Consider the following 9,972-nt stretch of genomic DNA (forward strand, 5'->3'; position numbering starts at 1 on the left):
AAAACCCAACCTACCAAAAAAATGCAACTCAAATGCAAAACAGACACAGAAATCGGAGCAGAAAATCACAGGAACAAAACAAGTTAAGGTCTGTTTTTGTTTTTTTCATTAATTTTAACATCTGGAACCTTTTTTTTTTCCTTTTCTAATTTGACTGAGGTTCAGATGCCAAAACTAAATCAAAGATATGTCTTGACTTTTTTTGTTCGATTCTTGACATGAAAAAAAAGCTTTCCCGACCACTTTCTTCATCTGAATCACGAAGTGTTGAAGTGTTTACCTTCCCCCACTGGGAGCAGGATGCATTTGCTCTCTTCTCTGTGGATCAACTTTGATCAGTCGTCATGTTCTTGTCAGTTTATATCATTATTGTAATTTGTGTCATGAAAAGAATTAAATATTTTTCGGCAGGATGGCGTTAAGTTGCCTAATTTGGTTGCTTGGAGCTCAGACAAACCAGTGAGTGCGATTGGCTTTAAGGTTTTAGAGAACACAGTAAAGAAGGTTGAGTGGTGGTGCAGCTCAGTTTATTAAGGCAGGCCACCTACAACCACCTTTGGCCGCTATGGCACAGAGCCACTTGTTCTCAACTGTGCATTCAATCTTACAAGTACAGAGACAAAAGTACAAAAACAAAGCACACGAACAGATGAAAAAAAAATCACAAATTAATTCACAATCTAATTTCAATAGTCTACTTTTTTTTTTAAATACATGATTACCACGGTTATAATTTACAAATATATTATTTTAGGTCATATACATTTCTACAACAAAATCTTAATCAAATATATAAAATCAACCCCAGCATGTCCCAACAGTAAACTGCTGTCAAACACACACAGAAGTCACGCAGAACAGTTCTCATCCAGCAGCAGCATTCGACTCGTCACTGCGGGGGGCTCGTCACTGCGGGGGGCTCCCCCCCGCGTAGCTCCTCTCTCTCAGTTTGTAGTACAGCCCCTTCATTTCCATCAGCTCCTGGTGAGTCCCTCGCTCCCAAACTCTTCCTCCACTGATCACAATGATCTGATCGGCTTTCTCAACGGTCTCCAGCCTGTGAGCGATCACCAGTAGGGTCTGGTTGTGACAGTTAGCCAGGGACCGCAGAACCTGTGGTCAGCAGGTCACAATATTTAAGAGTCCGACTTTTAGGGAACAAGAGAAAAATTGATTTTAACGTTAACATATTATAAAGTGCAGCTATGAGAGTCAAAGTGTGCATCAAGGGAGCCTGTGAAGGTGTCATTACTAATTATGTAAAGGCGCCATTTTGTTTCATACTTGCACACCTCTGTGCACCCATGGGTGTGCCCGGTTTTTCTTGCACCAGACTCCTTGAGGTCACATGATTAGATGAGTAGACACCGCAGCTGTAGAAACATACCCTATTTTCACTGTTAGCATCCAGAGAGCTGGTTATCTCATCCAGAATGAGGACTTGCGGCTCTCTGACCAGAGCTCGAGCGATGGCGATCCGCTGCTTCTCGCTCTTAGATAACAGGCTGCCACTCTCACCCACCTCTGAGAAGCGGAGGATGTGATGACATCACAACATAATTCAAAGGCTAATCAGATGCGTGAGGGTTTGAAAACTCCCACCTAAAAGATACAGCCTTCATCACCATTCTTGCACTCTGAGAACACCTGAGACACTTTACCTGTGTCGTAGCCTTTCTCCAGGCGCTTGATAAAGTCGTGGGCGTCGGCTTTGCTTGCTGCTTCCTGGATCTTATCCATTGAGCAGTTATCAAGCCCATAGGCAATGTTGTCTCTGATGGAGCCTGAGAAGAGCACAGGGTCCTGGCTGACCAAGGCTATCTGTACACACATGCTCTCATTAGCTTGGATGAACAACACTTGGACAAAGATTCTTCATCCTCAGTCCCCAGGCCTCTTACAAGATTAGCCCACATTGTTGTTAAATCACATCCTTTGCTAAGTTTTACACTCCCAGCCGATACTCTGCAATTTCTCTGAATCTTTGGCTGTTCTCAGGCGGAGACCAAACTATGATGGCAGGTATGAAGGGTGCCTTTCATCAGTTTTTATGGTACAGGTAAAGGCTGCTTTGTCAACTACAGTTGTGTGTCCCAGTGTTACCAGTGTTCTTTACTGGTTTCACAATCGCCTAAACAAACCGTGCCAGGGTTTGGTTAAAAAGATTAAATACAGAGTTGTGAAGGAACCCTTTTTAACGCAAGTTTGGTCTCCGCCTGAGAGATAGTCTGGGTTGCAGACATCACCTTCTTATGGAGGAACAGGTGGTCGTATGATTTGAGGGGTTCATCGTCCAACAGGATTTCTCCGTCCTGTGGCTCATACAGGCGCTTCAGCAGACTCACACAGGTGCTTTTTCCTTCTCCAGATGGTCCCACCAGAGCCGTGATGTGACCTGGCTCCAGCTCCAGAGAGAAGTCCTGACATGAGAAGATAAGCGCAGTTGTCGCTACACATTACAACGCACAACTTTTGTGATGAATCAGTTACAGCGGATGAAAACACTCGTCTCACCTGCAGCACTGTTCTGTTGGGGTGCGAAGGATAGGCAAAGTTAAGATGGCGGAAGCTGACGTGGCCGGTCAGCAGATCAGGTTTGAGTGTCCCCTTTGTGCTGATCTGAGGTTCACGGTCCAGATACGCAAACACTTTCCCGGCAGCTCCCACCGAGTTCAGCATTTGGCTGAACATGTAGGTCAGCGTCTGGAGGGACAGCGTGAGGAGATCAAACGGCTTGATTTGGTAAATTGAATCTGATTGGTTTTGTAAGGAAGCATCTCTTCAGATGGTTCTGGTTTATTAAAGACTGCAACTGCTTCCACCTTGACTTCTATGTCAAGAGACGCAGGAGACACTGCTGAATGCACAGGTATATATTTTGTCTTTGTGGTATTGGAGTCTATTGGGCCACTGGGGGAACTCTGGACACTTGGTGGGTCAAGGGGGAAAATGCAAGAGTCTTTTTGCATCAAAAGTTACCGTGTGTGTGAGAGAAGACACATTTGCCTATAATCTGAGAAAAAAAAGTATGAAATGTGGGATTCAGGGTAGCAAAATAGATTTTCTCTCCCTGTGAGGGATGTCACTCAACTCTAACACTCTAACCTCCGAACATGTTGCCTGGGGATTCCAATACGCTCTGAGCAAGAAATGTAAATCGAGCGTTCGCGTTAGTTCTGTCAGGCCGTGGTAGTCAAGCGCTATTGGCTTCCCGTCTATCAATCAAACTGATCAATCAGCTGATCTACAGCTGCTCCGCATCAGCTGATCAAATCCCTTGCTTCTGATTGGCCCCTCTCAACTTAAATGTCACCCGGCCTCAACTCCCGCTCTGCTAGCTTCTGGCTATGCTGCTCTGCCCGCTGTCATCGCTGCTGCTATCTGCTGCACAGTTGCTGCTGCTCGCAACTTGCTACCCTCCACCTCCTCAGCTGCACCTTGTCGTGTATACATGCCATAGTCCGTTCCATGTCATGTTGCTGCTCTGTTCACGGGGGTATGTTTACTCTTCCAGTCTTAAACTGGGAGAAGCTTCCCTCACGCTGCTGGTCCCCTGTTTCATGGTGCTCATGAAAAATGATCAGGGGACTCCTGAACAGAGCCGTACCGCCAATTTGTACTATAATAAACAAATCAAGCTCATTATCATCTCTTGTGTTTCTTGACGTGAATGGACCTGACAGAAATGTAATTTAAAGTCAAACTGTATTTCTTGATCGATGCTCCGCCCCCCCACCAAGTCACAGGAGAGTCAGCCTGGTAGTTTCCTGCAGGATTACCTGTAGGCTGGAAGTTAGTTCATTTTTGGTTACTGAGCCGGATAAAGAAGACCACAGCAGATGACGCGCTTGAGAGTGAGTAAACAGACATTGTGGGCACTTCTGCACTTGTACTTGCTTGTAGTTGGTAGCTATCGGAAACCAGTAGGTTCAAGCTAAATAGATGTGGTCGGCTCGTGATGCATCGACTTATAAGAGGCCAAATACCCTGATGCTGTCTCCAAGATCTGACTGGTAGAGGATGAAGGAAACCAGGCTGCCTGTGGTCATCTGCCCCCTCAGAATGAAGAGCCTGCCATAGTACAACATGACGACCTGCATGCCCAAACCTGTTAACTACAAACACACACACACGCACACACACGAAAATGCTGGTAAATAAGCAGTTGCTCAAGCAGTGAGGCTCAGTCTGATCTTCTGAAACGAAATCGCAAACATCTCACCCTCCGTGCGAGCAGGTAAACCGCACGCACAGTGTCCCGCCGGGTCTTGACAGTGTGTGTGTCCATCAAGTGGTCATCATAGCGACGAGCCTCATGCTTTTCCGTGTTAAAACTCCGCACCAAACGAATACCAGACACGACCTCGTTAGCTGCTTCATTTGCCACAGCCATGGAGTCCTGCAGCGCCAGGGACAACGTCTGAGGAAAGAATAACGAGAATTCAAGAAATATATGCTTTGTCTCAGTAGCGGATAAACCAGGGTTCTGCGTTGTAGTGAGTAAAGAAATTCACTAGAAATATTTTGACTATTTTTTTTCCCCTAAAACCACTCCTTATGATGAATTGTCTCCAGTTTTTTGTGTTTTCTGACAAACTTGAAAAAAAAAGACTTGTGCCATTGTGTTAAGAGGGCAATGATATTGAAGGTTTATGTTGAGGAAACAAAGAACTCTTCATTATTAAACAAAAGAACAAATGTTTTAAGGTCCCAGCCCTCATTCATGACACGATCTTCCCTAACCTTCTTTTGCGTTAACAGATGAACACGGCCCACCGCTAACCTGGTAGTGTGTGTTGTAGATGTTCTCAATGAGGCCAGTGATGGGCGTCTCCATCAGCACCAGGAAGGTGAGCTTCCATGACAGGTTCATCATCAGAGAGATCATGCCCAGCGTCTTGATGAATGTCCTCAGCATGATGTTGATATTCAGGCACACCGTTTCTCCCATCAGGCTGGTGTCCTTAGACAGCCGGGATGTGATTTCACCTGCCAGAACATCGGTGCATTTAGCTTCTTCACGTGACTCAGGAAACGATTCATCTTGCCTCTCAGCCTTACCTGTCTTTACTTTCTCAAAAAATCCAATTTCCTGTTTGGTCAAAGCTCCGAACAGCTTGACTTTCACTCTGCATGTGAAGGCATTGATGGCACATAAAAACAGACCCCCTCTGCAGCCTGCACTCACAGAACTGAAGGAAGGGAGAGCCAGTCAGAGATCACATGCTCGTTAGAGGAGAGGCGGTTTAGTTTGCTTGTGGCTACCTTCCCAGAGAGTACAGGGTCATGAAGAGGAGCGCAGAGAAGAATTCACTGGGCTGGTAGTGATCACGCAAGATGTCGATAACCTTCCCAGAGTAGAAGGGGATGAACATCTCACCTGGAGAGAGAGAGAAAGAGAGAGAGACAGAGACAGGGACAGAGCGAGAGAGATGATCTTGGTATTTATCACATGCACAAGCATCAACCTATCAAACTTGTCACTGTGATCATGAGTTAGTTCTTGTATTAACTCCAGGCTACTTAGCTCATTCTCTTAAAAAGAAGAAAAACAACTCCATGGAGAACAAACATGGATCATTCTGGTGATAATATGAATGTGCATCATCATCATCATCATCATCATCATCATCACCACCTGTCCTACTCACACAGAACAGCCAGAGACAGAAACACGAAGCCTCCAACCATCAGAAGGAAGTCCGGTTTGTACATCCACAGGACTCTCACGAACAGGACTCTGGTCTTCTGCTTCGTCTCTCTACCGGCGGCCGTTTCGTCGGTGTCTGGGAAGCTGATTTCCCAAAACAGCGCGGCAGCCAGAGACGCTCCGGCGCACATTAACCAGCAGCGCATGTTCGCCGACAGCCCACACGGGCTCTCCTCGTGGTAGGTCGCCCTGGTCCCGGTCTCAAGCAGAGGAATGAGGACACTGTGCACCGTCATAAAACGCAGCCGTACCGGTTTGATTTCTCCCAGCGTGAACAGAGTGAAAGCAGTCAGTGATAACCGGAGCAGCGCAAAAACCCAGAGACGCGAGAAGTGGCCGAAGACGCCGTGAGCCACTACCACTCCTGACGCGTGGAATACCGCCAGGTCGACGCATACTGCTGAGGTCAAAGCGACAACTTTGCGGAATATCGACGTCGTTGTGTCCGCCATGGCGCTCCTGAGTCGAACTGAGCAGCTCTGCTGGGAGACTAACGGTGGTTTTCTAACTCGCTTTCGGTTTCTCTTTCTCGTAACAGCAGGGGGCTTCTCTGTCTCCCAGGCTGTGGCAGTGAGGAAGCTTCATCAGCCTCCGCCTCCTCCTCCTCCCCACAACGAACTTCACCGTATTTTGTCTAAAAGAAGAGTCGGTGTCAAGTACACACCTGTACAAAGGTAGCATTCAAATCACATTCAACCTTCCAGTAGCAATATTCTCTCCTATAAAAATACACTTCCAACAAAAGGAATTTCTCTTTTATTTTCATGTTTACGTCATGAAACTGAAGTGCGTTCATCCAAGTCCTCCAGCAGGTGTGGGTCCCCTGACCAGAGACCAGAAATGCTGCTGGTCTGGTCTGGTGCTCAGCATCCGTGACTGACAGGTTTTGTACTTTATGATGTACTTTTGCTTTTTTTTTTTTTTTAAATCACAGTGGGGAAATTTGATATTAAAAAAAAATCTGACATAAATGAGAAATGCAAGTAAAATGTTACACTCCCAGAGTGACTACAGAGGGAGACCGAGAAAATAAACCAGAACAAATCATATCCTGTGACCACAAATGAATTGAAATGCCAGAAAAAAAAAGTTACTTTTCATGGGTACACGTTGATTAAAGTGAGCCTGCATCTCTTCCACATCATTAAAATGTATTGGCTGTTATATTCATGGCCAGTATTTTATGGTTAAAATGTGAGCCAGGGCAGGACAGTACTGAGAAAAATATTAACTCAATCACTGATCAAAGAAGGTGGGAAGGTTGTTTCCCAGAATGACTTTCTCCTCTGTGCTGTGTTCATCGATGGTGACGATATAGGCCACGCCCCCACTGGAGCCGTCACGGCTCATGGCCAAGGAGAGTGCTATAAAACAGAGGTGGAAAGAAAAGGTCACTGCAACTGTCTGGTTTCTTCTCATCCATACAACAAAAATACACTCACTGTTGACTACAAACTGCTGACACTCGTCTTTGCTCATGCCCCTGCGGTACTCAGCATCCACAAACCCATAAACATACGAGCTGCCGGAACCTCCAACTGCAAACGGTTGTCTTGTCAGGAGGCCATCGAGGGTGGCAAACACCTGGAAGAGGTTGGAGGTCAGAGAGATAAGATGCGTCTAAATCTGAGGGCTCCCCAGCAGACACTGAGCACCAGAGAATTCAGTTTTTTGAACGCAAATCTGCGACCACCCCACTCCCTTTTGAAAGCTTTCAGATGACGGCCGACCTGCCCTCCGCCTCGTCTGTCCCAGCCTGCCACGATGAGATGGGCCGACAGCTCCTCCTTGTACTTGTACGAGATGTTCTTCACCAGAGTGGCGGCAGAGCGCACCTGAGGGTCCTCACCTATCTCAATGCTGTTGAAAGGACACAGTCATAGACACACTGATGCAGAGAGAAGACAAATTGGAACCCCACTCCGGACGAAGAACCACCAACACTGCAAGAAATCCCACGTGGAATATTTCTGAAAACCTTTTAAAAAAATGAAGATAAATTAAAGTATATAACATGAGTGATTCTACGAATTCATAAACTGCTCAGGATGTTTGTCAGTGCCAGTTTTATGTAGCTGGAAACAGAAAAGTCCCCCTAATCTGGGATGAGACTGTGCGCGTTTACCTGTGAACCTCTAGCTGGTAATTGACCATCTCAGCGATGGTCTGAGCATCAGCTGCAGAGCCTGACAGAGCACAGTAGATCTTGTCATGCAGGGGGGACAGCTTGTTCATCACCCGGTTCACCACTGACGCTCTGGATGCCAGGATGAAGACGGACACGCCGCGGAGGAGAGAGGTTGACATGCCGGGAGCAGATGGAGAGATATATGCATTTGGACGGGATCTTTATTTTCGATCTTCTGATGTCAGTATTGTGACTGCGCGTGAAGATTTCTACTTGAGAGCATCAGTGTTTGTGGCTGGGACTGACTGGATGTGTTTTGCTGACCCTTTACTGAATACAACCCTGAGAGTGTTTTGGGTTTTTTTTTGTTGTTCAAGTACTCACACATAGGTTCCATGCACACAAAGATGTTCTTGTCATCACTGCCACACCTCTTTTGACCCAAGAATGGAGCGCAACTTATATTTAGCTTCAAGCTAAGACCGACTGATAGCTAATAACAGCAAAACTGTCCAAAACTGTCTGTTTACAAACCCTCAGGCGCATCCTCTGAGGTAACCCACGTACACTGAGGAATGTACACACACGATGATGAGACTCCTATGACACCTGCAGTCCAAAGAACCTCGTCTAAACAGCTTCAATATCAATCAGATGGGGGGAAATTAATGCTTCATAATGATGTAAAATAAAACTACCTTTAAGGAACAAGTTCTGAGCGTTTGTTAGGAGAAAAGAGCTCAGATATTTGTGGAAACCTGATGGGTAAAAGTAAAAGTTGAAAAAATAAATATAAAGACGAAGTACAAATACAAATACCAGAAATGTTTTCTTAAAGGTCCACTCGACAACAATTTGAAGAAAAGAAAACACATGAAAAAAGTAACAACATCCACAGCAGTTTTAGAAAAGAGCCGAATGAAAGTCTCAATTTACCTGAAAAAACAACATTCCCTCCATTTTCTACCTCTCCTCCTGTTGAGGGTGGTGGGGGTGGAGCCTATCCCAGCAGCCTTCCCCCTGGACAGGTCACCAGTCCATGGCAGGGCCAACACATAGAGACAGACAACCATTGGCTCTCCCAGCCACGCCTACGGTCTATTTAGAGTCTGGATTAACCTGGTCCCTCTTGATGTCTTTGGACTGTGGAGGAAGCTGGAGTACCAGAGAGAACCCAGCAGGAACAGGGAGAACATGGAGACTCACCCAGAAAGACCCCGTGCTGCAGCCGGGGCTCCACCCACAACCTTCTTGCTGAGATGTGACAGTGCCGCCCACAACAACATTAAAATGGTTTAAAAAAGATAGAAACCTGACTCATCCTCAAATACTGTCGGACTAAGAAAGCAGCCAGACGAGGGTCAACCTTGTAACCGGTAGACTACATACAGTAAGTGCGGCAGAAGTGAGCGACACCTACTGACCGGGAGGTATAAATGCTCTCCACTGCACCTGCAAGTACAGCAACAAAGTACTGTACTTGTACTCTATTACTTTGTCAAACTCACTGCAGACATGATTCTGACCGGAGAGCAGTCACAGCCACCACATTACTGTGGAAACAGAGGACGGCTTCCTGGCAGAACTGGACCCCGTTTCTTACCCTGCAGACACGCGCGAGTCCGAGCCCAGCACCACCCCTCCATTAAATTCAATGGCGATGATGGTGGTCTAAAACAAAGGCACAACACGTCATTCTTAACTCCCAGAAACGTTTTTGTGCTGCGTTAACAGATGATCGAACCTTTCGAACAGTCAAAGTCCTACTTACTCCGGTCTTCACCTCCTCTGACAGCCACTCCGGCTCCACGTCTGCCAGCATCGTCGAGCGCACACTGGAATGAGCCCGATCGAACCTGCGAGCCGGGACGAGTGAAGACAGGAGACGTAGTTCTTCCTTTCTTCACAGCTTAATGTTTGTGTTTGTGTGTGGGTTGGTTTCTTACTTGTAAAATTACCGCTACAACAAGACGACCACCTTATTTTCCCGGTTGAAAACCGAAAACGAAAGTCAAAATCTCCCTCCTCCTGTGCGGCAGACGCGCTTTCTGGACTCGGTTTGTACTTCGGATGCAAGCGACTTCCATTCTAATAGACGCACTTTCTAGTCTTGCTACATTTCATAGGTGCCATG

At 46.4% G+C, this 9,972-nt stretch overlaps 2 protein-coding genes across 3 annotated transcripts; both read right to left on the reverse strand.

Moving 5' to 3' along the window:
* Positions 1–505: 505 nt before the first annotated feature.
* On the reverse strand, positions 506–6,304 carry tap2a (transporter associated with antigen processing, subunit type a). 2 transcript variants are annotated; one of them, XM_086193345.1, is made up of 11 exons: positions 5,652–6,304; positions 5,266–5,380; positions 5,062–5,192; positions 4,784–4,989; positions 4,223–4,420; positions 3,987–4,115; positions 2,515–2,703; positions 2,247–2,420; positions 1,662–1,821; positions 1,388–1,524; positions 506–1,113 (listed from the first exon to the last, which is right to left on the reverse strand). In XM_086193345.1, exons 1-11 carry the CDS (start codon positions 6,160–6,162, stop codon positions 907–909), a joined length of 2,157 nt encoding a protein of 718 aa, XP_086049471.1. In that variant the 5' UTR covers positions 6,163–6,304; the 3' UTR covers positions 506–906. The 2 variants fall into 2 exon arrangements, with proteins under 2 accessions (XP_086049471.1, XP_086049472.1); XM_086193346.1 differs by having other exon boundaries at positions 967–1,113; positions 1,662–1,784.
* Positions 6,305–6,449: 145 nt separating this feature from the next.
* Positions 6,450–9,940, reverse strand: psmb9a (proteasome 20S subunit beta 9a). Its single transcript, XM_086193551.1, has 7 exons — positions 9,785–9,940; positions 9,610–9,694; positions 9,442–9,509; positions 7,836–7,967; positions 7,441–7,570; positions 7,153–7,294; positions 6,450–7,074 (listed from the first exon to the last, which is right to left on the reverse strand). The coding sequence occupies exons 2-7, from the start codon at positions 9,658–9,660 to the stop codon at positions 6,947–6,949; spliced, it is 651 nt and encodes a 216-aa protein (XP_086049677.1). The 5' UTR covers positions 9,661–9,694; positions 9,785–9,940; the 3' UTR covers positions 6,450–6,946.
* Positions 9,941–9,972: the final 32 nt, after the last annotated feature.

Source organism: Aulostomus chinensis, chromosome 22 (genome assembly GCF_037954235.1).
Source record: "Aulostomus chinensis isolate RoL2024-O1b breed Wild chromosome 22, RoL_Achi_v1.0, whole genome shotgun sequence".
Taxonomy (NCBI): domain Eukaryota; kingdom Metazoa; phylum Chordata; class Actinopteri; order Syngnathiformes; family Aulostomidae; genus Aulostomus; species Aulostomus chinensis.